This window comes from Carettochelys insculpta, chromosome 12, assembly GCF_033958435.1.
Source record: "Carettochelys insculpta isolate YL-2023 chromosome 12, ASM3395843v1, whole genome shotgun sequence".
Lineage (NCBI taxonomy): Eukaryota > Metazoa > Chordata > Testudines > Carettochelyidae > Carettochelys > Carettochelys insculpta.
In genome coordinates this window covers 22760568-22788126 of record NC_134148.1, presented here as the reverse complement: position 1 = coordinate 22788126, position 27559 = coordinate 22760568, and the positions used below count along the sequence as shown (strand labels likewise).

The 27559-nt window shown below is 41.9% G+C and overlaps 2 protein-coding genes across 6 annotated transcripts in view; one reads left to right on the top strand and one right to left on the bottom strand.

Annotated features, from left to right (window-relative positions):
* AP4E1 (adaptor related protein complex 4 subunit epsilon 1) overlaps window positions 1–19658 on the bottom strand; it is a 37139-nt gene extending 17481 nt beyond the window's left edge. For 2 of the 4 annotated variants that reach the window (XR_012647223.1, XM_075007314.1), the window contains exons 1-13: window positions 19426–19658; window positions 17729–17800; window positions 15824–15947; window positions 11106–11179; window positions 8576–8697; window positions 7566–7725; window positions 6818–6984; window positions 6076–6149; window positions 2347–2469; window positions 2142–2251; window positions 1281–1420; window positions 422–534; window positions 153–271 (exon numbers count right to left, since the gene is read on the bottom strand). Coding sequence is in view for 3 of the 4 variants with exons in the window: in XM_075007314.1 (XP_074863415.1) it covers window positions 153–271; window positions 422–534; window positions 1281–1420; window positions 2142–2251; window positions 2347–2469; window positions 6076–6149; window positions 6818–6984; window positions 7566–7725; window positions 8576–8697; window positions 11106–11179; window positions 15824–15947; window positions 17729–17800; window positions 19426–19581 (1554 nt within the window). In the remaining variant the exon portion in view is untranslated. The remainder of the gene's footprint in view (window positions 1–152; window positions 272–421; window positions 535–1280; window positions 1421–2141; window positions 2252–2346; window positions 2470–6075; window positions 6150–6817; window positions 6985–7565; window positions 7726–8575; window positions 8698–11105; window positions 11180–15823; window positions 15948–17728; window positions 17801–19425) is intronic. The other 2 variants (XM_075007315.1, XM_075007316.1) reach the window with 2 other exon arrangements.
* Window positions 19651–27559, top strand: part of SCG3 (secretogranin III) — a 53973-nt gene continuing 46064 nt past the window's right edge. The window contains exons 1-3 of one of the 2 annotated variants that reach the window (XM_075007317.1): window positions 19651–19762; window positions 26836–26894; window positions 27478–27523. In XM_075007317.1, coding sequence (XP_074863418.1) covers window positions 27478–27523 — 46 coding nt within the window. In that variant the 5' untranslated portion in view covers window positions 19651–19762; window positions 26836–26894. Of the gene's footprint in view, window positions 19763–25892; window positions 26201–26835; window positions 26895–27477; window positions 27524–27559 lie in introns of those variants that run through there. The other variant, XM_075007318.1, reaches the window with a different exon arrangement.

Here is a 27559-nt window from a genome sequence, read left to right as displayed (position 1 = left end):
GACAGAAGAGCTCACAGCCACTAACACAGGTAACTGGCAAGGTAAGTATCAGCATTGTCGTTTTTTAAAAATGAAATATGAAGTTCAAAAAGCCATCACTTATGATAGGCAGTTTTTACATCTATCATACCGTCATACTGCATCGGTCTTACCCAACTCATAACTTGAATAAATTTCTGTGGATATAAAGTATCTTCCTCCTCTAGCAAAGAAAGGTAAGTCTGGACAGCATAAAGCCGTAGTTGCCCATCTTCCTTTTCATCATCAAATCCTAAAAAAAAAAAGACATATTATTAAATTTTTGCTTGAAAACTTATGCTATGTTTGTCACGGAATTCAAGACATTTAGAAAAACAGAATCAAGCCATTAGCTAAGGAAGCATTGCTTCCCTCTCTATACAGAATTCCATAAGTGACCCACCTTCAGCCAGCAGCCTCAAGAAGTTGTTTGGGATATCAGGGTGCATTACATCTCCTCCTACTGAAAAGACTGCACTCATAGTCTGAATGAACCACTCGTTGTCAGGGGCATATGTGTCCAAAATGTTAAGAGAAGATAAGACATACACTAATGTACTATGTTTATCTGGTTCTACATACAAAATACAGAATATCTGAATGGACAAGCATTTGCTATCTAAATGATTTCTAAGCTAAGGAAGGAGGAAAGGATGAATGGGGAAGTTCTCCCAGAGTCTGTAGTTCCAAAATGTGTTACCGTATGGAACTGTGAATCTCTTTTTCTTGAATTTTGAAGTTCCAAAGCATGCACCATTGTTGTCCTGCAATGTTCTAAATTCATGAGGATACTTTGTTGCATAGTATGGATTTTTTTTTAAACTCAAAACACAGGCTTATCATGTTAACAATTATCTATTTCACAGGGATAGCTGCAATCTACCAGAAAAAGCGCACTCAGAACTAGGAAGCACTGAAGTCTGATTCAATAAACTGCTAAAGCTCTTCTCCCATTCATACTACAGCATGCTTTTTAAAGTTTTCTTTTAAGATAAGGTTTTTAACAGTAACAGTAAACTGTGAATTCCAAAGCAAAAGCCAAACACTTCCCTGCCCTTTACTTCATGATGATATAAAAATGTTCAGATCATTATTTATTTGGTTTATTTTTTTTTACATTTGAAATAAAGAATTATAGTATCCTTTCTTCCCTCTTTTTCCTGGTAGACCACAAAGTTATCTTTGGAGAACGTTAAGAATGATGTTACATGAAGCTATAATAGAAGCTCTCACTCAAAACAGTCAATAAAAGAAAAGGATATTTCTCAGCTAATTCTGCTATTTTGCCGGTTAAGCTGATGATGGTATATTCTTCCTTGCTTTGTCTTAAGTAGTCCAGCATCTTTTGAACTATGACAGTTACATTTTGCTCATTGGTAATTCTATACAGAAGCTCCAATGTCTGAAGTGGAAAATAAACAAAATTTTAACTCTAGTTACACAACACAGGAGCAACACACAGACAAGAACTTAGTACACAGTGCTAAGTTGGACAGAAATCTTCAGTGCAATATGTTTTATTCTATCACATTGGCATTTATTTTCCTAAGAAATATACTATTTTTCTAAATGAAATACAGCTTTTCTCTCTGTAGTCCAGCATCGGTCAGGCCATGAGAGTGTCAAACGAGAGAATTTGCCAGACTCCAGGAAGTCAGTATTGTCTAGCAGCATTACAAACGCTTCCACTGCTAACTAGGCTCTTAGAAGACATTCAGAGGAAAATCACAGTTAAATAACAGCACAGAACACTGACAGCCAGGACTGGTGGCTGTAAACAAACTTTATGGGACCATAGGAAACTTGGCCATACCTAGGGTAAGTGGTCATCTGGCTATCTAAACTATGCCAGATTATACTGCCGGACAAGAGAGTGGCAGATTAGAGAGGTTCAACCTGTATAAGGTTTGTAGGAAGGAATAAGAGAAAACAAGAAGTCTGAAGAGGACCAAGTTCTCAATATAATTCCATTCACACAATTACAAGAGCTAAATAGTATAAACTTTCCAGTATTTGATGATGCCACTATGGCAATATGAATGGCATTTACTCTAAAATAGAATTAAGATAACTTGGCGTTTAAAAATTAAGCTCTCATTGCGGGTATTCAAAAATCAGCTCACCTCCCTTTTGATGATAGGATCAGGATGGTCTAGACACTCAATTATTGTCATTTGATGCTGAAGTGCCAGATTAGGATCCTGCTGAACAACATAAGTCAGAGCCTTTAGTCCTAGAAAACAAAATATTGCATAGCGATATGACAAAAGATCACCTATAAATGAGCAGATTAAAAAGCTTCTTGTTGAGATGATCTGATATCCTTACCTAAATATTTCAAATTAATTTTAGAGGCTCGAACAAATTTCCCAATGCATTTGGCAGCCTTCTCAAGTAGGTCAGACTTGGGGTAAATGGTATAAATTGTTTGGACACATTCAAATAAGATAGCTGGGGAAAAACGACAAATGGAAAATAAAAATAATTAAAGAATATACATTTCTATAACAGCGTGTTTTCATAACAAAAGCTAGCACACAAGTTAAAAATCTTCAGGTCAATTGAGAGCTGTTTCTCTGAAAAGGACCTGGGCTTAATATTTTAAAGTAAACTAATATGCATGCTACATGTAGATTCCTGGGATGTTAAATATAATCTCATTAAATATTTTAAACAAATATTACTGTTTAGATGTGAGTAAATGTTCTCCTTCAGGCAAGGAATAGCCCTACTGCATACCCCATGAATGGGATTCACACAAACAGATGAGATATCAATACTGTTCTGCCCAGAAGAGGCCAAATTATATAGCTGGACAATGAAGAGGTGGAGGTACGCAGATACCAATACGGAGTGAGATTTCAATTACTTACCCCAAGCAACTAGAAGTAATTTCTCTGCTCTATTATCCACATATAAGGGGAAGATGATAATGTTTATGTCTTAGAGTAGAAATTTAGCAAGCCCTTATTATTAGTAACATGTAGGTGAACAGAAGGTGTCTGGTAGGAGCCTGGTACAGTTTATGTAGTAGGATAAATAGATGAAGTACAGAAAGAGGGAAGCAGAAAATCAGTAGGTTTCACTTACAAGCACACACAAGAACAGACTTCTCCGTCAACCACAGACAAAACTTTGGGGCCCAGCAATGGATTATGAAGTCATCAGGTAGAGAAATTTATCTAAGACCAATTTTCCATTTGGTATATGGAAAAGTTTGAATTGATATTGCTGAACAGAAGTTTCACACCATCCTGTATTCTGACTGGCTTTCAGATTCACATGGATTCAGGGATTAGTCCTATTTTTACTTCAGTTAATGACACCACTGTCATTGATTTCAATGGGAACAGGACTGGATTCTTGGTTATTTTCTCTTTCAAAAATATTTATTAAACTTTTCAGACAAGTTCCTAGCCCTGAAATACATTGTAAAAAAATACAGCCACTGAAGAGATCATTTAGTGCAGAGGTACAAAAATAAGCAAAAATAAGCTGTAATGGTTTTCACACAGACTCAGAATTATCACTGGACTATCACAGCAGCAATTACGAAGTTGTTATGAAAAACAGATCAATAAACCTTATGAAATAGATACGAGAGACAAGAGCTAGGAAGCATAACTCCTCTTAAGAAAAAAAATCTGCTGAGAAAAGGGGAAAACAAGTGAAAATGAAAAATTGGTTTTTAGATCACCAATTTAGGTGAACCGATAGCAAAATCCAACATACATTTTCACATTGGCTTGTAGCACTTTATCAACAATTAACATATGTAAGTAAAAGAATGCACCTGTAAATTCTGTTTCTCTGCATACATTTGATAATTGCCAAGATAAACTTTTTCGCATATAGTTGTCTATTCTGATCCCTAGACTACTTAACATTCAGTCTTCGGAATCTCATTTCTTCTCATTGTGCAGAGAATTTATGCACATTAACTCTCGAGAGTTGTATTTGAAAGGAAACACCTCAATACCTATGTTGTTGTCCTTGCATAAAACACAGCTTTGACATGCAAGCAAAGTGAAACACCATGAACAGATGGTTGTAAGCTCTGACAGAGGTTTCAAGTCAACACTTGCCAAAAAACAAACGAATAACTGGGGAAGGGAGAATACTCTGCATTACTGAAAGCGAGATGCACATAAAATGCTTAGAAAATACACACAGCCAAGAACACAACAGATTCCTAGAGCTTTGGGGAGTACGTTCCACTGTTATTCAGACAGTTTTAAAGACAACTCTTGATTGTCTATTAATCACTGGCAACATTTATGGCTTCATTTTAAAACCACGAAAAACTACATTTTTTCAAGTAAAAGAACAGTTTTTAATTTAGAACTTTAGAACCTGCAATATTTGTGCTCGAAAAGGACAGCAAAATAAAAAAAGCCAAGCCAACACATCTTTAAATCTCTCCCTAGTTTGCAATACATCCTTACAAATTTCTTGTTGATTCTGCTCTATTGTCAAATATGCACCCCCACAAAAAAGAGTAAGTTAACACAGCTGTTTACAGAAATTTACAGTAGTGTCTTATGTGAAAACACATTTTCACTTGCATGAGTGCCAATGCGCTCTACATATATTGTTAAACGCTCTATGAATATTTTTAAACATGCTCGAGATCAGATCAGATCAAATCAAGCGACCACAAATGTTTGTAAAATGGAAGGATGTTGTACACAACCATTTTTTTAAGTTGATCAACAGCTAACTATATAAATAATTAAAAAACTTGTACCACCATATTTTTTTTAAAATTTGCCTACTATAAAGGGATACACTTGTGCAGCTGATGACTTTACAAGTACATGATGTGGCACACTTGAAAGAAAGATCAAGCCCAACATAGCATGCAGCAGTTGAAGGCAAACAAATTTGGACCTCAAAAGTTTAGCTGTTTCCCATTAAGCAAATAATTTTCATGTTAGTAACACCTCAGAATTACACTGCATAGGAATACGTAATTTCTGTTCACATGTTAACATTACATTTCCTTACTCCATAATTCACCAGTTACAATACCCCAAGTTATTGCCTCACCATAATATTCAGGAAAAGAATATGGTAAAAGCCTGCTCCACCAGTGGCTGGTTCCAGTTAAATGAGTATACAATCATACAGAACTATGGTTGCTGCAGGGCTGGTGGCTGCAAGGCCAGCAATCTGGCTGGCAGCAGTGGTAGTGGGCCGGCAGCAGCACAGCCAGGTCTACCTGCCCGGCTGGCAGCAGCAATGGGGCTGGGGCTGGATGCAGGGCCAGTGGCAGCGGAGCCAGGGACTGGCTACCATGCCAGGGCCAGTGGTGGCAGAAGAGCTGGGGCCAGCAGCTGTGGGACCAGCTGCTCAGCAGTGAGTTCAGGGACCAGCTGCCGTGCTGCAGCTGGTGGCAGTGGGGTCAGGGGGCTAGCTAGCATGCCGGGGCTAGTAGCAGCAGGGCCAGAAGCCAGCTGCCTGGTTGGCAGGAGCAGGAGTAGAGCTACACAGCACAGCTGATTATCTGCCATCCCAATTCCCCAGGGGTTCCAGATCTAAGAGCTGCTAATGTAGTTAATTATGTCAACGGCTACGTTTACACTAGCCCCAAACTTCAAAATGGCCACGCAAATGGCCATTTCAAAGTTTACTAATGAAGCTCTGAAATGCATATTCAGCACTTCCGCTTCGAAATTGACGCGGCTCGCCACCGCGCCGTTCGTCCAGACAGGGCTCCTTTTCGAAAGGACCCTGCCTACTTCAAAGTCCCCTTATTACCATCTGCTCATGGGAATAAGGGGACTTCGAAATAGGCAGGGTCCTTTTGAAAAGGAGCCCCATCTGGACGAGCCACGCGGTGGCGAGCTGCATCAATTCTGAAGCGCCGCGGCAGCCCGCATGCTAATGAAGTGCTGAATATGCATTTCAGCGCTTCATTAGTAAACTTCGAAATGGCCACGCAAATGGTCATTTCGAAGTTTGGGGCTAGTGTAGACACGGACAACGGTATGAGTAAACCACTTACATTTTCATTCTCTGCAACTATTTATACTTATACAATATATTCTCACCCACCATATGTCATATTATGATTTATCTCTGCTCTTCTTAAAGACTCATCCAGAACATCATACATTAGCTCACTTGTCCTGTTGGAAAATAAAAATTATGAGAAACTTGTTTTTGAAGCTCAGTAAGTTACACACATGCACACTCCTGAACATACCTGTGTAGTCAAAAAAATAAACTAATCCTAAAAGCTGCTTCACATAATTTCAATAAGACTATTCATATAAATGGATTCTCAACAGAGTGAGTACAGACTCCACAAACTAGCTCAAAATAGCATCTCATGAGATGTTTGCTACTTTCAAATAAAGCACCTATAACAAAACATTAGGACAGACAAAAATATGTGCCTCACCGAACAACCAAAAAGTATCTTATTTACTAAGAGGAACAGAGAACACCAACAAAAGCACATATTTATTACATTCACTTGTCTTGGATGTTCACTGTGGTCATATTATCAACCTAATCAATGGAAATTCTAACCACAAATTCATCCGTGCCTCTCACCCCATTTTCCATAAACAGCTGCTTAACCCACATAACAGCTGAGAAACAAGAACAGTAACTTTTCAGTAAATAACTTTCCACTGTATTAGTAAAAGAACAAATGCTCTGTATTAATCCTCTAGCTTTCCTTCGTGTCATGAAAGCACAGTAAAAGTTATTTGTTACCCCCAAAATAAAGTGACTCACTGTGCGTTCTTTCTACTTTCAAGGAATTTATTACTTGGAAGAAACTGGTTACCTTGGATCATCTTTTCCCAGCAGCCCCAGTATTCTTAACAGCTGAATTTGTAACCATGGTGCTGGCACGCTGTGGTAATTGAAGTCTATAGGGAGCTTTCCTCCCACTACCTGCTTCAAAATGGTTACAAAGCTCTCTGTCAAGCCCTTGTATCCAGATGCATTTTCCTAGACATGGAAAAGAAAAATACAATTCAAATATTTTAAATGCAGTGCCTCAGGCATACAATGTAAGACCATGCAATGAATATAATCTTATTAGCTAATTTATTTAATTGTTCTATTTCCTAACCCATCATCATTTCTTCCTCTCAAACCTCAACATTAACACCTTTTTGCTTGAAGCTTAGTGTTTCCTCTGTATTTTCAAACAAATGAATATGGCAAAGCATTTCCCTTGCAATGGTAAACTGAATAGGAGGGCAGTCCTCAGCTAAATCTGTAACACACTGAAAAAACATGGAACTTTGGTCTTAAAAACAGAGCCATTATGTTGTAGGTGCTGACCACCAGGGTCAGGCTTCAAAAGGGTCAGGTTGGGCTTTATGACACACCCTGGAATGCTAAAGGATCTAGTACAAATTACTATGATTTACCTTCATAACTAACTGAAGACAAGTTGGTACACTGTCCTTCCTGAAAATTTTGAGAGATTTTCCTACAGAACAATTTACAGTTGAACATTTAAAAAAAAGAACAAAAAAAGACACAGCTTACATGTTCAATTGCACTGCTAATTCTCAGCCTACCTTAACCATTTTAAGGTAAATGTGTAAAGAGGCAGCCATGACTCCAACATCCCTGTCACACAGGGCCTTCCGGAACTTGTCATGGATGTGTTGGACTTGGTTGGGAGCAATGAGATAGAATTTATACAAGGCCTGAACTGCTTTTCTTCGGATAATTTCCCTAAAGAGAAACATTCTTTTTTAAAAGATCAAGTAACTTGGCCTTAAATAGAGCTGTACTTAACCTAAATTGTTTCTCTATATTATGAGATAGACTTGATTTTTATGAAAACTACTACATTAACATTCCCACTTATACAGCTAATTAGTTTAAAATACTAACTAGTCATCATATCATGAGGCCTCAGAGATAGGTATTATCATCCAAATTTGACACTGGGATAAGAGAGAGAATGAGTAATATGGCAAAGGCCACATGGTGAGTCAGTGGCACAGCACACAGAGTATACTTATTCCTGCGGTTAGCTCAAGCTTCATCTGCCTTTCACTTTAGCGTGCACACTCTGACAGCTCTCTGTACTTCTACTCATATATATTACACACACACACACGAAGAGAGAGAGTGTTATCAACTGGTAAGCCTGATAACGAAAGGGGCAGAACACCTGCCCCTCACAGTCTTCAGTGTGGTTTGGACACACCAAGCTTATCCAAAAATCAGGCAGAGACCCTTCTGTGATGTAATGAATTGCACGTTACAATCTGAGTTTCATGTACACCACAAACACAACTTAACCCACATGTAAACAGCATCTCCAGAGGTATAAAGTTATATATTCATCCCGTAGCAAGACTTAGCCATTATACAATTAAGAGTTCATGCACTAGCAGAGAGAGGAGAGGGAATATAAAAGAAAAAAAATCAGAAAGGAACCAAAGTTGTGAATGACTAAAGAAGGATTCAGGCCAAAAATTTTAAGTAGAAGAAATATTTATTTACTGAAATAAAGCATGTAAATTTAGGACATTCCAAGTTTAGAGCACGGCTTGAAATCCAAGTGAATACGTACTTAGAATGCTGAAGTTTGTCCTCTATGAGGGGAAGTACAGCTGGAATCATTTCCCGTGGAAAGATCTGGCTGACAACAGTAAGTGCCATACACACCTCAATCAGGTTAGTGCTCTGCAAATCCTGTCATATTCAACAAGACAACAAAATGGTTATTTCTAATTTAAACTATGGGAAACCTGGTGTTTTCATTTCTAAGGCCACATGTGTGAAAGTTCGCACTTTTTATGCTATACTGGGAGGCACTGTTATAATGCTCTGCTCATCAAGGAACTGTTCAATTGTTCTGTCAGATTTCCATTTTACTGTTTAATATTGCAACAAACCTTAAAAATAAAAACTACAAGAAAAGGATAAAATAGACCTCCATAAGAAACTAAAGGTGAAATCATTTTTCCCTGGTAACTCTAGAATGGGGAAAGAGGTAAATACACGGGAGGATAGAGATATGGTCCAGAGCGACTTAGACAAATTGGCACAGCTGGACAAAATAAACCTGGTGAAGTTCAACAAGGATGAGTGCAGGGTCCTACACTTGGAATATTAAATCCCATGTACTGCTATAGGCTGGGGATCAACTGGGTAAGCAGCAGATCTGCAGAAAAGAACCTGAGAACTTCAATGCATGAGAAGCTGGATATGAGTCAAAAACATGCCCTTGATGCCAAGAAGGCTAAAAGCATACTGGGTTGCATTAGTAGAAGCACTGCCAGCAGATTGAGGGAAGTAGTAATTCCTCTCTAACTAGCACTGGTAAGGCCATGTAGCCAGACAAAGTCTCCCCCTTACAAGCCAGCTTGCTCGTTGCCCCCCCCACCGAGGAGCACACAGGGCACGGAAACGGCTGCTGACAGCACAGTCTTTGATGCCCTCATTGAGGCCCAGATGTGCTAGCTTATCGTGACCCTGAGAAGCAGAAAGTACAGATAGAAGGCTAACAGGCCAGACTGTCAACATGGGCGGGGGGGACCCTCAAGAAATCACCCCAGCTGGCATTGATCAATATGATGCACACACACACACAACCATCCCAAAAGGGGACGTGCCCCGCCCACACAAAAGAATGTCCTGTACTTTCAAATTGCTTATCTTCTGTCTTACAAGTGCAAATTAAGTAAGAAATGCCCTTGTAACAAACTGGCGTCACAAAGACAGACCAGTATGATCTGGTACCATAGATAAGAAAGAGAATACGTAACCCAAAAGGGGTATAAAAGGTGGGTCCAGCAGAACTCTAACTTTGAGTGCATTCCACCAACTACCTGCTGGTCGGGTCAGGTGATTGCCTCCCGAGGTCCACAGCTGGGGACGCCCAACCTCGCATTTGTCTTTCCGCGGAACTGAGTGACCGATCCGGCTTGGCTACGCTGGTATCGAGAGACGCAGAGAGGGTAAGATACACCCATGCTAGGTCTCCGACTTTTTTGTGCACAGCTAAAGAATTAGAGCTCTGTAACTAGATGTCGTTGTGTCAAGATATCATTGTGTTAGATGGTAACAGATATCTTTGTATTGGATTGTAACGTAACTTGTTAACACCTGTACTTTGCTAGCATATAAGAAGTAAACAATAGCCTTTTGTAACCGCACGCTTATAACTGTAGCTTAATAAACTTGTAACTAGTTAAGATCCAAGCCTAACCATTTTGTTAACCCTTTTGTTACTGCAACACAGCCGGCACAACAAAAGAACTGTAACTGTTTGGTTACAAAAGCCTGGCCGTGGGTCAGAGAGCTAGCAGGTCCCTGCTCTAACAGTAAAAAACTGGGTTGCTTAGGACCCAGGGGAATCCGTCAGCCTATCTTGGCTGCTTGCAGTGACGAGCTCCCTGCTCTTGTAGTTTTAAACTTGGATGATAACAAGAGCATAGGTGGTACCTCACCACACATTACCCGGCCACCGGCTAACAGGCCATATCTGTATTATTTTGTCCAGTTTTAGGCACCCACTCCGGAAAAGATGTGGACAAACCGAAGAGTCCAGTGAAGGGCAAAAAAAAAAAAAAAACGGTTAGAGTGTGGGGCACAGGACTTTATAAGAGGCTGAGCCAACTGAACTTATTTAGTCTGCAAAAGAAAAGAATGAGGGGGGATCTGATAGCAGCCTTCAAGTACCTGAAGGGTCATTCCAAAGAGGATGGAGCTAGGCAGTTCTCAGTGGTGGCAGATGACAGAACAAGAAGCAACAGTCTCAGTGGGGGAGAGCTAGAAGGATGGTAAATAACTGGAATGGGATGGCTAGGGATGTGGCAGAATATCCATCCTTAAAGGTGTTTAAGGACAGGCTTGACAAAGGTCTGGCTGGAATGATGTAGCTAGGGTTGGACTTGGTTTGAGCAGGGTGGTGGATTAGATGATCTCCTAAGGTCTTTTCCACCCCCAGCCTTCTATGATTCATATTTCAGTGTTAACTGACAAGTAGATTTATTAACAAATACACAGTTTAGAATTAGATCAGTGCTACACTTGGAAAAAGGACTGGCCTAGAGTTAACGTAATGTTTTTCTCCAAACCTCAGATAAAAGGTGTACCTTCACAACTGTGTTGACAAGCAGAAGCAACAGTTCATGATTTTCATGGAGGAATAAAGAAACAGCCAAGTAACCTACACAAGGGAAAAAAACATCAATTTTCCAGTAATAAGTATGCCAAAGCTTCAACAGGAGACTTTAAGACACCCAGCACACAAAAGTTGACGACTCCAGCCACTGGCAAAAATACTGGCAGATTATATTACTTTTGTGGGCAACTCTAGACAGGAAAAGAAAGAAAAGAACTCTGCAGCAGTTGATTCGCAAAGCCCAAGTCAACTGACTTCAAGACTTGCTGCCATGCAGGGTTTGTGGCACAGATGTGCCCTATCATCTTTTAATGTCAGGGTTTTAGTTAATTGTTTTTTTTTTTTATAATCCAATTGCTTGGAGATATTTAGCTTATCACAGTGCTCAGTGAAGGATGAACCTGAAACCCATAGTGTTCAAAACTAAGAGACTGCTATAAACCCATGAGATCTACAGTGCTGAGGATAACACCCTAAAAGACAATTCATTAAAAAACTAATACTTTTTCCAAAATAACAAAATTATATATTTCCTAGACCAGACAACTACCCCTAAGCAACCTGAACTTCATTTTTAAGAAAGGAGACATCTAGTAATTTTAAGTAAATGATTGTGTCCCAATTTACTGAGTAAATTAAACAATTCAGTACTATATACATATTCTAGTGTTACTCGGTAATTATTTTATTTTGATTGATAATTATAAAATATACCTATTCAAAGGAGCTCTAGGTACTGTGATGTAATTTAAACAACACAATCAAATAAATACTTTTGTCAAACAGATATGGTCATTCTGATCCTATAACACAAATCAATCCCCATAGGTACAGCACAGCAAACAAGTCCTCTATCACAGCCCAAACACCATTCACGCCCTCACTGTCTCGGGAAATTAGAAGAAATTTGGGACGTAACCTGAAGGTTGACAGTTCTCCAACCAACCGAGACTGAGGATGTGTCTATATTTACAGGGAGTTTGATGCGCCATGATCAACCTTCCGGAGATCAATTTTGCTATGTGTGTGAAGATGCAGCAAACTTGATCTCTCTGGGCTTGGCCGTCAACCCTGGTACTCCACACTCTAACATGCAGTAAGGGATGTTGGCACAAGCCTGAAGAGCACTGATCTACACTAGGGAACAATGTCAATCCTGATACATCGATTCTAGCTATGCTAATGGCGTAGCTAGAACTGCGTAACTGAGTTTGACTTTGTTCGCTGGTGTAGATCAGACCTAAGCAGGGAACTAACTTCCAGAATCAAGGACCCTCCTGGAATAAATTTTGCCAGCACACTTTTAGTCTGAAGGGTCTGAAGCACAAAATTGAGACTATTATATAGGGAGAGTTCATGGGTCTCAGATAGGAAAGGCTCAAGCCATTTAAGGCTGCAGTCTTCACAGGGACCAACAGACAGGCAGTATAGATCTCAAATCAGTAGTAAAATGTCTTCTGGCATGATAAACCTCTCAACAAGCAGGTCACTACATTCTGAACTATCTTCACCTCCTGAAATTTGCTACCATCTGTACACATCTGAATAAATTTCAGGTGTAGCCTATACTGGGCATCAGAGGGGTAACCATGTTAGTCTGTACCCACAAAAAAAAATGAGAAGTCCTATGGCTCTTTATATACCAAGAGATTTTTTAAAGCATAAGCTTTTGTGGGCAAAGACCCATCTGACAAAGTAAATCTTTGCCCACAAAAGCTTACACTCTAAAATATCTTAGTCTGTAAGGAGCCACAGGACTTCTCATTGTTTTCCTATAATGAGTACACTGCAACAAATTAATATCAGGAAGTGACAGACATGAACTATGGTAGCAGACTCCATATTGCAAAGAAGACATCACAGCCTTCTGGCTAGACATGGATTTTTTAAAAAGCAGCCTGCAATATAATATGCGATACTTCATTGTCTAACAGCAGCATTTTTCTAACTGAGCTCCCAACTGGCAATTTGAATTAAATACATTCAGACAAAAACAAACCTGCAGTCACAGAAACCAATATAATGCCAACGACTTCAGAGTTTTTTCCCAATCTACCAATATCACCTGTATCACATTTGGATTTAGCCTCAACTACCTTGATCTTATTTGCACCTAGATTGTACCACAATGGCAAGATCAACAGAGATAACCAAAATGAAGACATGAGAGCCCATGCGTCCTCACTAACCCTCCTAGAAGCCCCAGAAACACATAGACACACACACACACACACACACACACACACACACACACACTAAACAAGAAGAGGTAGGAGGAGGATGACTCCACAAGAGAACCTTTGAGGCAGATGAACAATTATCTAATGCAACACTCTGGGACTGCTCAACTAGGAAAAAAAGGAGACATTCAAAGGCCCTGTCTATCATTACACACAACTCTGCAGTTGTGACCAAAGAAATCTCAATGACTTTACAATATCAGCACAGACACCTGCTTAGTCTGCATTACTAGGGCTGTGTCTACACGTGCCCCAAACTTCGAAATGGCCATGCAAATGGCCATTTCGAAGTTTACTAATGAAGCGCTGAAATGCATATTCAGCGCTTCATTAGCATGCGGGCGGCAGCGGCGCTTTGAAATTGACACGCCTTGCCGCCTCGCAGCGCGTCCAGACAGGACTCCTTTTCGAAAGGATGCTGCCTACTTCGAAGTCCCCTTATTCCCATGAGCTCATGGGAATAAGGGGACTTCGAAGTAGGTGGCGTCCTTTCGAAAAGGAGCCCTGTCCGGACGCGCCGCGAGGCGGCAAGGCGTGTCAATTTCAAAGCGCCGCTGCCGCCCGCATGCTAATGAAGCGCTGAATATGCATTTCAGCGCTTCATTAGTAAACTTCGAAATGGCCATTTGCATGGCCATTTCGAAGTTTGGGGCACGTGTAGACACAGCCTAGTAGATCCTCCACCAAAACAATGAGTGCTGGTTTTTTTGTCCAGGAGATCTGAGGCATCTAGATACTATAACACTGGTCTCATACAACCTTCTCAAAAATACTACCCACAAGGGAAGATATCAAACTGGCTGACAATTAGCCAGACTGTCAACATCAAGAAACCTTCCCTTCATCAGAGGCCGTATGCAGTCTTCTAAAGACTTTGCACCCTGCCTTCTGCAAGAAGGTGTTAATTTCTACCAGCATCAAACAGAGCACCTTCCTCCTGGTCTTCAATAGTCAGGAAGACTTGGCAATTTCTGATACATAGTTTATCCAACCACCCCAGTGTCTGAGTGAATTATACAAGCTGAAATTCAAAACACAGAAAACAGTTGTTTCATTCAAGACACCTCTTGCTATTGTGGATGCAGATAACATGGCCCACATCTGAGCTATTTTCTTTCAACCACAACAAGACATTTCTTTACTAAGACACTTGAATCAACAACTTCTTGGAGATACACTCTAGGTTAATCAGAATGTCAAATCCTTGAAACAAATCTACTGATAAATACTTTGTACGTACAACATGGGCATGAAACTCTTATTTGCCTCCCATATAGCACATGGCATATACAGCTCAAAAATTCTTTGATGCCAGTCTGATTCCTCTATAGACTTCTGCTGTGATGTTCTAGTTATCTTCCCTTTCACTTCATTTATCACAAACCACCTCTAATCCAAGGTGACTTGACTGTTATAAGACAGGGAGGGAGATGCTTTAAGAGCACTGCACTAATAGTTGCGGAGAAAAAATTATAACCCCTCCAAAAACAAACAGGCCGTTTCTACACAGGCCACTTTCTTTGAAAGTGGCATGGTAATACATAGCCCGAAATATGCTAATGAGGCGTGGATGCAAATTCCCCATGCCTCATTAGCATACAGTCACATGATTTGGAGTCCGGAAGACTGTTCTTCCGGACTCCGCGACGCCATGTAGAAGCGCAGCCCCAGGGGAGCATCCGGAAGGAAGCCCTTCTGGAGGCCCCTTCTTCCCGAAAATTTTTGGGAAGAAGGGGCCTCCGGAAGAAGGATTTTCTTCCGGAAGACCCCCCGGGGGGCCGCACTTCTAAACAATGTTTTGGAGTCCGGAAGAACGGTCTTTCAGACTCCAAGTCGCATGACCGTATGCTAATGAGGCATGGGGAATATGCATCTACACCTCATTAGCATATTTCGGGCCGTGTATTACCATGCCACTTTCAAAGAAAGTGGCCTGTATAGAAACGGCCTTAAATGTTAAGAGAAATTGGCACAGTTTGGAAGCACTCTCACTCCACTAACTAGTGTCTCTTTAATTTTCCAATTTTATATTGTTTTAAGAGGTTATTTATTACAACTATATATAAAGTTTCCAGCTGGAATTTGACGGTCAAGCTGATGCACCTCTTTGAAATAACCTTTAAATGAAAATGCACGTACATCACTAGTGTCTACTGGGACCGAAATTCAAAATTATTAAGTAAGAGATAGGTTTGGATTTTTTATGGTTACCCATCTGCACCCATTTTAACTAGGTACAGAGTTCCTTAAATTTCAAATAATTCTGTATTTTCAAATTTTGAAATGGTAAATTGATTTTCTTCCAAAAGCATTTTTTTAAATGTGAAAAGTGAAAGAAAATTTTCAACCACTTCTTGTATTTACTGTAACTTCCACCCAACTCAGTCTCCAAGAACACTTGTGGAAACTTTGAGTGCAATATTAAGATGTACCAGTCTTATACACATACCAACTCTTTTTTCTAAAAGGTTTCCCTGTTGTGCTAGCTTAATAGCATGGATATAGCCGAAGGACGATTCATATCCCAGCATTTCACAATAGATAAGTCTCACCATACATTCTTTCATCAGCTTCTGAAATATCAAGAATGAAATATTAACAAATGTACAATAGTTAAGCACTCCATTTGTCTTTTGCAGGTCTACTATATTGAGGTCTGTAACTTCGAATCATGTACACATCAAACAAAATGCACTACGTTTTCTAAGATCATATCTAACATTTCTAAAACGAAAATTTATCAATATATGATGTGATACTAACATTTCAAACAAAATTCAATGAAAACTACAACTGAATATCAACTTCCATGCACAAAGATCATACTATCTGGCATCCTTGCAATCGAAATTACACCCATCACAGACATTAAAATAAACAGTCACAAGGCACCGCGTTATCATACCTACAATAGCACAAATGATTCCACATCCCATTCGTGCTGTGTCAGCAATAGAACGTGATCAGAGTGATCACTGATGGCAGAAGAAGGTTTCCATTAAATAATCTCTCTTGTAAAAGTACTTTTTTAATGTGCAACACAACTTTACAAAGTCAATAGCAAATGACAGGTTAAATAGGATCTTGCAGTATGACAATGCAACAACAAAAAACTCAGATACCATACCATACCAAATATCTGTATACATATGCAGTTATTCAGCAAAAGTTATTCCTGAATATTATCATGTGTGGACACTCACACCCCTTACAAAAAAAAAAATCAGCACATGGAATTATTCCACAACTAATGCCCCTTAAATTCACACAAATTCACATCACACCTTAATCCAAATTATATTTCAAGTACAGATAATCCCTATCCTGCATATATTGTGGTACTGCATGCAAGAATAATTATTAACATCTCGTGTTTGAGTGAAGCATCTCATGTTTGAGTTAAATCTGTAACAACCAATTTACATTAGATAATTCCCATGACTAATCTCATGCAATCAGTGGGCGCTAACTTGATAGATGACAGAAACAGATTCCAAGATGGCACAAATCGAAAGCAGGAGCACTGTAAAACTGCATTTGGGAGGATTAATTGGACTTGCTCAGTTGCATAATCTTATTTCCCAATCTCCATTAGTAATGCAAGAGTGTAGAATGACCACCACAAGACACAAAAGTGACAATATTGCTCCAATGCTCTCACTGCTTGGTTACTGCTGCAAAAACCTGGGCATAGGCATAATATGTATTAAAAGTACAAAATGTTCTTGGAACGGTACTAACAAATGCATGATCGATAGCCTCAGAAGAATTTACTCACCCTGCTGAGCACAAGTCTGTACATTGTTACTCTCGGAGGTGAAAATGGACCAATGGTAGGCTGGTGCATCACACTGTAAGAACCTGTCAGTGGCTTGGCTCACACATGGGTATTTTTGCTCCCCATTGGTCTTCCTGCTGTAGGGTCTGGGAGCACTGCCCACTTTGCCCAGAGCAAAAGGGGCACCTACGTTAAAGCTTCACACTTCTGCTCAGCTGGGAGACCAAGGGGTGGGCAGGAAGAGCAAAAGGGGCAGCAGTCCTGGGGCCTGACACTTTGAAAGGTACCAGGCCTTCCAGCTGCTAGCCCCAGGCCTTTTCTAATCACTGTCGGAGCCCTGGGGCTCCCAACTTCCACTGCTGCAGCCCTAGGACTCACAGCCACTAGCAATGACAGACTTTTTTTGTGGGGGGGGTGAGGGGGAGCTGTCCAAAGCCCCTTCCAGAGGTCCCCCTGTTGCCAAGGGTCCTGGGCTCGATGCATCGTGCATGGGTAAGTCCCAGCGTCTATTTTCACTCTATATTATTTTAAATTCCATCTCTGGTAAATTTCATTACCAATAAAACTAAAACTTACAAGTGTTGTAGTGGGAGCAGAAACTGTTGCTTTCAAATTAGTTTGTTCCTGTTGTATTAATTTTTCTTCCTCCTGTAAAAGAATAAACATTTTTAAGATCTTGCATAATTTTTTGGGGGTGGGGGATTAATGATGGCAAGGAAAGCATTGTCTATTAGAATTCTATCAAAATCATTTTTATACTCGTACTGTCTTTGTTTCTTGTATAAATAATGTTACAAAGCTATTACACTTCCCGTTAGATTTGTCACTAGATTTATCACTTCAAAGGGTTTTACTAGATTTCCATATTTCTAAAGCACAGAAAAGTGTACACTTCCATATCTGCATTTTCATCTGCTCACTCTTCCACGGGCCTGAATTACAGTATACAGACACTTATTGGTTTTAAATGGTCTTGCAGTACTTTGTTTATACTGTATTCTTGGACTTGGAAAATAACTGAACGTGGACAATTTTAACATATGCCAACTGAAACTCCTTTCTGCAGTCATTTTGCAATCTTAGCAAATTTGGCCCTTGTTAGGACTTAGATGAGACCTCTACTGCCCTAGTAGTGATATTAGAAATTAAATCAATAACATTCTTTCTTTTAAGTAAGTACTGAAATAATACCCAGCATAGTGTCAGGAAATGATGCGATAGGTTATTTTGGATGATAAATAGTACTAAGGTCCTGCTCACATGTACAGCACTGCTCTTGGAAACAGTAAGGGATTTACATTTGTCCTGGCCAAGTTATATCATGTTATTTACACCTACCCCTACAAAAAGAGATTACTATATATTGCATTCATATTTATTCTCTGCTGCAAAGTGGAAGGAAGGCTTGTCCAAGGTTAGGACTCTAGACTGTGGTTCTGAGACCCTGCCCTGTCACTGCTTTTCTCTGTCAATAGGGACAAACCATTTAATCCCTCTGTGCCTCTGTTCCTAATACATGAAACAAGGATTTACAGCACTTCTCTACCTGAGGCAGAGAGGCAAAGAGACTACATATAAATATATTGAAAGTGGGGTTGGCAATTTTGATTGGACCTACTCATGCAGGTTTCATCATATAACAATCTTTAATTCAAACTAATCTTTAACTGATTGACCTGAGAGACTCCAGGAAAATCCTCAAGCATTGTCACCCCTCATTAAAGCATATCAGACACACAGTTACGAGTGTAAGTAGAGCCACATCAGTAGACTGGGTGGATAGAAAGAATCTCCATCCCTAGAGCTTTTTAAGTCCCGGATTGACAAGGTCCTGGCTGGGATACCTTAGTTGGGGTTGATCCTGCTTTAGGCAGGGGGCTGGACTCGATGACCTGCTAAGGTCCCTTCCAGTCCTAGGACTCTATGAAAAGCAAGTTAGGGTGCAGGCTAAACTGGCGTGTTCTACCCCAGAGACCTGTCGGCAGCGGCCCACGCCTGCCGGGCTGACCTAGCACACACCATAGCACAGGACACGGGCACCGCTGCTTGGCCGAAAGCTTGTGTAACACCCGGGGACCGGGACCCGCCTGGTCCCACGCCTGGGCAGGGCACGACACGCGCACGGCGGGGGAAGCCCTGGCACGGCTGGGAGGACAGACAGGCGAGGCGCAGCCGCGGGCCCAGCTCCCGCTCGCTTTCAGCCTCGGGGCAGGTGCTCCCGCCGGCCAGGCCCAAGCCCAGGCCCAGCCCCCGCGCCCCGCGCCAGCCCGTACGTGCTTGGAGGAGAGCGCGGTGATGCTCCGGATCAAGCTACCCAGCCGCGAGGTGGCCGAGACCCGAGCGGGGCCCCCGCCAGGCCCGGCCCCCGAGTCCTGCGATCCCAGCAGGCCGGGCAGCGCGCTCAGTGTCCGCTCCACCACGTCGCTCATGCCCGGGCCCGCCGGCGGCGGCGGCAGCGGCCGCTTCTCGGCGCCTGCCGCCTTCCGGAAAGGCCGGGCCCGCTCCCGACGCCGCCCGCACTTCCGGCCTCCCTGACTGGAAAACTTTATTGAGGCTCCCGGCGCGGACAGCAGACAGCGGGCGGGGAGGCGGAAAACGCCCGCGAGCCGCGTGAGTTTCGCCCGGCCTGTGGTGGGAGGTGCAGCGAAGGAGCCTGGTCTGGTCGCACCTCTCTGCCGTCGTCCGGCCCCGCACTGGGCTGGAGGGGTCCTGAAGCGCCACGCCCGAGGGTCGGGCCTGTGCTGCCTGCTGAGCCCTCCCAGTAGGAGCCCGCCCCGGCCGTGCGCCTCCGGGTTCCCCCTAGGAGCCGTCTCAGATCTGGGGGGGGTAGCGGGAGCTGGAGACAGGTTCTTGGGGTGCCCTCATCCGCCGCCTGTCACAGCAGCGGGACACAGCTCAGCTGGGGGAGGGGGGGCAACCGAGCTGGCCGCATGCTCTGCGCCTCCTTGCGGGCTGCGCTGAGCGCCCTTGGGGAGCGGCAACGCCCAATTCCCCGCCTGGCTGGACTCCCAGCACCCCGCCAGGCTTGGCCTGCTGAACCAGAAGATGGAGCTGAAGGGCAACTTTCTAAACTGGCGAGCAGAGCCTGGGGGATCCAACCTTTGCTGACAGGTCGTGGTTTGTAAACCAAAATAGATCATAGTGCATTACAGGGGCAATTTCCCCACCTTTGATGTTCACAGGAAGGGACACATCTTACTTAATTTGCTTCATTACCTGGTCCTACTGGTGACTGGTAGCCCTTTTTTCCGCCCCCCTTCCTTCCTTCTGCCTTCCCTCTCTCCCCACTATATAAATCCTGGAATCTTTTATTTCATTCATCTGAAGAAGTGGGTTTTAGCCATGAAATCTCATGAGCCAATAGTTGGTAAGGTGCCACAGGATTGTTTATTATTGATACAGTATTTCTATTAGCACAGGAGCCCAGTATGCTAGTTGCAGTACCAATACAGAACAAAAAGAAAGTCCGTACTGCACAAAGCTTACAATCTAAGACCAAGTCTATACTAGGGAAATAAGTCAATTTCAGATATGCAATTCTAGCTACAGCATTTGCATAGCTAGAATCCATATATCAGAATGAACTTATTTCCCCAGTGAAGACATAGCTTCTATACTCTTGCATCATCCCCGGAGAGATCGATTTTGCTTTGTCTCCACTAGACGCACAAAATCGAACTCTGGGAGATTGACCCTGAACTGGTCGATCTCAAGGTAAGTAAAGACAAGCCCTTAGTATGAGCAAAGAACAACAGCTGAATACAGGCATTTGGAGGAGTAAAAGGAAACAAGGAGGCACTATTGGTCAGCATGACAGGCTGTGGTCTCAGTGCTTAGCCATTTTCAAATATTTGGCAGCATCATGACAAAGAAGTAGTTTTGTGAAAGTTTGTGGGGAGCTCCTTCCAAGCATAAAGGACAGAATTAGAGAAAACACAAAGGTTCTTGATTGAAAAAATTAGCAAATGGGTGATGCACGCTGTTTGTCATGAGCTGGTCAGAGGCAGGAGTCTATGTCTCAACAGTGAATCAGACAGAAGAGGTATGGTGGAGATAGGCCATGGAAGGCCTTGAGAGCACAGACAAGTGGCTTCTGTCTATTATGATAGAGAAAGGGGAGCCAGCAAAGGGATACAAAGAGATGGGTGACATGTTCAAAACGAGTGGCTAGGAAAATGATCATCACAGAAGCATTCTGAACAGATATCAGCAGGGGAATATTGTTTGTTGAGGCCAGAGAACAGGATGCTATAGTAATGGTACAAGATTATGAGAACATTGAGAGTTTTAGTGAATGGATAGGAAAGAACATATTTTAGAAAAGTTATACGGGAAGAATTAGCAAGATTTAGGGATGCCCTGGATGTGAGAATCTAGAGAGGTCCAAGTCCAGGATAATGCCCAGGAGTGGATCTGATTCATAGGACTTGCTGGTGCTCTCACGAGCACCCATTCAAGGAAAGATTGCCCATGTGAGGAAGAGTTTGCAGAAAGCAGTCCCTGAATGTCACTACTGGGTTTTGTTCCACTTTTAACTTAAACCTAGGATTTCTTACCCATGAAAAGTAATATTTGTAATGAGAAAGTGAAACACTGAAGTTCATATGTGTGGCTGTCTTCAGATACTATATTTTCTCGCATTTAGTATTCCATCTTTTCAAAATACTACAGGTTGAACCTCTCTACCCATCACTCTTGGGACCTGACTGGTGAGAGAATTTGCCAGACCATGGGAGGTCATATTGTCAAACATCATTACCAACACTTCCACTGCTTACTGGGTTCTTAGAAGACATTTAGGGATAAATTACAGCTAAATAACAGCATAGAACAATGAGAGCCGGGATTGCTGGCTGGAAAACTTTATGTGACCATGGGGAACATGGCCATATGCTTGATAAGTGGTCATCCAACTAACTAAAATCATGCTGGATTATGGAATTTGCTAGAATAGAGAGTTACAGATCAGAGAGGTTCAACCTGTATTTACCTTATCTGAACACATTTAGGCCTAGTTTCACAGATATTACATTACAACAGTTGTCCTCCATAGCCTGACACCAGGAAGGATTCACCCTGATTTTTGTAGCCACTTCTACTGTCCTACTCAATTCCACCTAGCCACATCCCGCTTTCTTTGTCAATCACATACCTCAGATTTTGGCTATGCCTCAGAACTGTCTTGAAAGACAACAATGTGACTTCCTCCACTTCTGTACAGAAGGAGACTCACAGATAACACCAAAGATGAAACACAACGTGTCATCAAGACAGCAGTGGCATACATATGTGGAGGAGGGGACCACTGTGGTTAGCTGACAACCTCAGTTCAGATTTCATCCCTTAAAGGCAAATGCATTGTTTGTCTTTTCATCTCTATGTGATCTCTGAGATAAGGCATTTCTGGGGCTGGTATAATGGGATTTTCGAGCAATTGCTACAAGTTATGTACACATAATCCGTGATGTATTTTTGAACACAGATGTGGAAAAGTTTTTCTGTTGTTGAAGAATAAATCAGGAAAGATCCTAGTCCCACTGAAATCAGTCAGCCAGCTTGCTCATTTTAGCAGGCTCTGTTTTGCTACAGTTGAACGCCTACTTCCATTTAAAATATATTTTTTAGCTTTATATGATTTTCTTAAATTATTTTTGTATTGAAATATCTCATATTTAATTTCAACCAAGGGATTTTTTTTAGAGTGAGTAAACTGTCAACCATTTTTGAGTTTATATGATTGTGAGGAAAAAAACAATTTTCCTTCTATGTCTGATAAGAACATGAGTTGAAGATACAAGCTTTAAATTGTTTTTTTTTTTGTTGATGTCCAAGAGATGTAAAAAGCCACCTAAGAACAAACTCAGGTCTAAAGTCTGAAAATTAAAACATTTAAAGATGGCAATTTCATGGAGATGTATTAAAAGTATTTTATTTGTGTTCTTAGATATTTTACGGACTACATTGTTAAGGACAACCCAGTTAAAAACAGTCCTTTTAAAGACATCCTACTGTGTGGCTGAAGTTGCAAAGCCTCTAAGCTTTGCACACCAAATATCGTCAGTTCCATTACGATAATAAGTATTCTCCTAGTGAAGGTGACAGAATTTTCATAGGCTGTTGGGGATGATTAGCTCTGATTTATTATTTTTAATTTTGCTTGCACCTACACGCCCTATACTCATAATAAAAATACTAAAAAGACAATCACTTCCATGAAGAATATGCAATCCAAGGCCTCAATTCAAGATTTACATACAGGACTAACTTGATATGCAGTGAGTATCACAGATGCCAACAGAACTACTTGACGTATAAATTTCTGCACATATAAGCATTAGTGGTATCAGAGGCCAAGTCACATATTATCAAGTGATTTACAAGCTCTTTTAAAGATGACCAGTTTGGGATATTTCTATTATGGATTATTCAGGTTGACTAATACCGCTTTTTCTAGCAATTTCTTTCCCTTTAAGTAACAAGGGTGCTTAATGTGGAAATGGAGCATTAGCGCAATATTAAGTTAGATAAATAAAGAACACAAAATAAGGCTGTTGTCATCACATAAGGATGGAAGGTTGCATTCATGTAACATATTCAAATCCTGCTTCTCCTGTTAATAGTAACCCTGGAGTGTTCCAAAATACTATATTATGTTTTCAAAACATTCCAAAATGTACCTTTAAAAATAAAATTGATGAGAAGTATTCTTAGTGGCTGTATGGCAAATGTATTCATTTTACCAATAAAGAGTTCAGATTTTTTAATTGTTGTTCCTGTAAATTCATCCTGTCATCTGACAGTCAAATTGTGTACTTTCTGGCTCATGCATCATCACCAGTAACAAACGGTTATTCAACACAAGGTTATTTGATAATGCATGAGCCAAAATAGAATGCCACACATGCTTTTTGCTGTGTGGGTTTTCAGTATAAAGAGGAATAAGAAAGAGTAAAAACTTATGTGTCTGTAATGCAAGTAAATAATTACAAATAAAGCCACAGATATATTGAGAAAATGTTGGAATTTTTAATCATTACTCTTCTGACAGTAGTATTTCTTCAATCTATTGTGTATATTTTTAGTGGCTATTTTGTTATTGTCTTTTGTAGTGTTGCTTGTCATAAGTGTATGAGTAATGTACATTTGTCCAAACATTGAGGAAAAGTTCTGTAGTACTGAGAATGTACTTTGCACCTCCAAGTAAAAACTGAAAGTTTTTCACTGCAAGTGGTATCTTATTGCAGCTGTAAATTAAATGGAAAAATAATGCTGTATATTTTCTTTTGCCAGTTCTATTCAATTGCCTATCGCATGTCACCTAAAATTTGGAGCAGCTTCTGTTTAACTATTTTTTCCTGAATCATCGTACACATTAGGGGAGCTCCACAAGTGGTACTATTGGTCAGAGCCATAATGTAGAACAGACTTCTCTGAATCCCAGTGTATTTAACTGAATGTCATTTCACTTGCTTTGAACAGGATGCAGGGAATCATATACACAAAAGCTTCCATCACTGCTACCACTATTCTATGCGCAATTGTAGGGAGGAGGCATGGTTCTTAATCCAGTGTGGCTTCTATACAAATATAGATTGATTGATATAGGGATAAGTGGACAGATAGGAAACTGAGAGGTTACTAATGCCATTATTTGCATTGCTGTGGTTCTACGCATTTGCCCAAGTATTTCTATATTAGTAGGTGTAAAGAACCGGCTGACGCTGGAGCCATTCTCCTGTGTTCTCTGGTTTCCGATTTCAGAATTGCAGAAGCATGCCCCAGAGTTGGTATGGTACCTAGAGCGAGCGTCTAAATTCTTCTGACAAATTTTATGACCTCCACTAGCTAACTATTGAGGTGCAATCAGATCGACTGTCCTGAAATGCCAGGACCTTTTTACAAAGATAAAACAGGAATGAGGAGCTACATCCCTCGGATTTCAGGGTGCTCACCTAGCGGTATTTGTCCTGGTTACATTTTATTTACCTATATCATCACGTGTCTGGTTATTCATCATTAATCCCTATTGTCGCTTTTCACTTGAGCTCCTGCTTCCTTATTCTAAGCTTCATAGACAAGATAGGATGCGGCTAAACTTTTGATGGCGTCCTCCCCTATGGAGTAAAAGGAATCGCTCAGGAATGCGCTTGTACGGGAAGATTAAACGGCCGGTCTGCTGGAGGGTGGATTTCACTTTGAACGAGTATAAAGCCTGGCGGCAGGGTGCTTCTCTGTGCTGACTCCAAAGCAAGTCTCTCTGCCCTGGCGTGGCGGCGGGAGTGGAAGAGCGTGTTCTGATTCTCCCTTGGCCTTTCTGCTGAAGAGTGCCCTGCTATTGAACCGAGATGCGCGCTTCATCTCGAGGCAGCTGGGACGAAAGGCTGCCCCCGCTGCCCGGGAATCCTGCCATGGGCATCCAGTAGGCTGGGTGTGGTCAGAGTTGACCTCCTCCAGGGCGGCGGCGGGGAGCAGGACATCGGCGCCTCCCCGGGAAGCAGCGAGCCGGATATCTGGTCTCCCGGCCGCTCCGAAAGGGGGTAGCGGGCAGGCTCGGTGTCAGCCCAGCAGCAGGCCCGGCGAGCGGCATCCAGCAGGGCTGGCCAGTTCTGTGGCGCCAGGTGGTGCACGCATGCTCCTCCATCCGCCCCGCCCCTTCCCGCCTCGTCTCCTCCCACTCCTGTCCCGAGCTATCAGCAGCGATCAGCTCAGCCTTTGCCGCCGGGGACCCGAGCCAGGGGTTGAACACCGCGGCACCTCGCCCTTGCCCTGCATCCCGCCGGCTGCTCCTAGCCGCGCCGGCTCCGGAGGCTTCAGCACCAGCGCGCGCGGACAGCTCCCGGGGCCGCCGCCGCAGGCTGGTGCGGGCTTCGGCGCTGCGGGTCCGGGCTCGGGCGCCGCACAAAGCGGGCTGGTGCAGCGCGGGGAGCGTCCCCAGCCTCGCCTCTAGCCGGGACGCAAGGATGGCGCTGTACCGGGCCGCGCTGGTGCAGGTGCTGGCGCTGCTCCTGAGCCAGGGGCACGGCTTCCCTAAGCCCGAGGGCAGCAGAGGTAGGTCAGGGCCTCGTCCCTTTGTCCCGAGATGGGGAAACTTTTCTGCGGGGCCAGGGAGGAAGAGCTAAAACTTCGCGCTGTCTCGGCTAAACACGGTTAGGGCCCCCGCGGAGGGAACGAGGGGGCATTTTTAAACTGAAAACAGTTCAAAGAGAGGAAAAGGTAGAAGGGGGGGGATTGGCCTTTAGCTGACATCATGTGCTTTTCCCAAGGGCTGTTTTATCTGTCCAGCAGCAGTTGCCAACTCTGTGTGTGTGTGTGTGTCTTCTGGATGTCATAGACCTTTTAATCTCTTGATCATGCCAATCGGATTATGCTATTACTATTTTAGTCAAGCTCTTACACCAGTTTTTAAAATGTGTGTTGTTTTTGAGACGGGAGAACACACAGTCCAGTATGTAGCACCTTCTGCTCGAGGGGGAAAATTATCCCTCCTCTCTCCTCCCCATATTAAATGTTTTGCTTATTCTCCCCTCTTTTTATTGCACAAGGATTTGTATTTGGCATGTATTTTCAATGTGTGTGTGTTTGGTACCGGGGTGGGAGCAAGGTACAGATAATTTTTTAAATAATATGCTGCCTTTTTGTCTATAATACATGTATAACTAAATATGTGTGTGTGTGTGTTCTAGAATGGGATAAAGGCATATACAACAGAGAATTAAGTGAAGAGAGACCATTGGAAGAACAGGTAGGTAAAATGAAAAAAAATCCAAATGCTGTTTGAGATTCTAAATCTAGTAAGTATAATTTTGTGCCCTTTCAGTTATGAGACTGATGAAAATCTCAACAACCCAACAAAAAATCTAAGAGCAAAATGAATATTGATAGTCTTACCATTTCAGTAATTCTTCAATATTAATCATGAGCTAAAAACCAGAGTTATACTGGCCTAGGTGCAAATGTTGTGCCATCAGATCCAATGGCACAAATTTGTTTGCACCCAAACTCTCACTGAAGTCATTGAAAACTGGGGGTGAATAAGGAATTTACAACTCTGCAGCAGTCTGTTACAACTTCCATCATAAGTTTCTTTCACCTGATGATACAATGTTACTGAAACAAAGAACCCAGCACAACCCATCAGCAACCCCTAAGGGCTTGGTCATACTTAGAAAAACTTCCTAATTCCTGAATAAAGTGCACAGGTCAGGCCCTAAGGCTTTTCCACAGTAAAGTCAGAGAAAATAAATAGTATCGTTTTTAATTGAATAAAGAGTGTGTGCTTACAATGTATTCACTGTTCCCATCTCGGATTTGTTCCCATGCACCAGATGGCTGAAGCTGGGGCAGGCAAAATCAGGAAAACAGTCCTTTCAGGTAAAACATATCCCCTATTAACTACATTGATTTGCA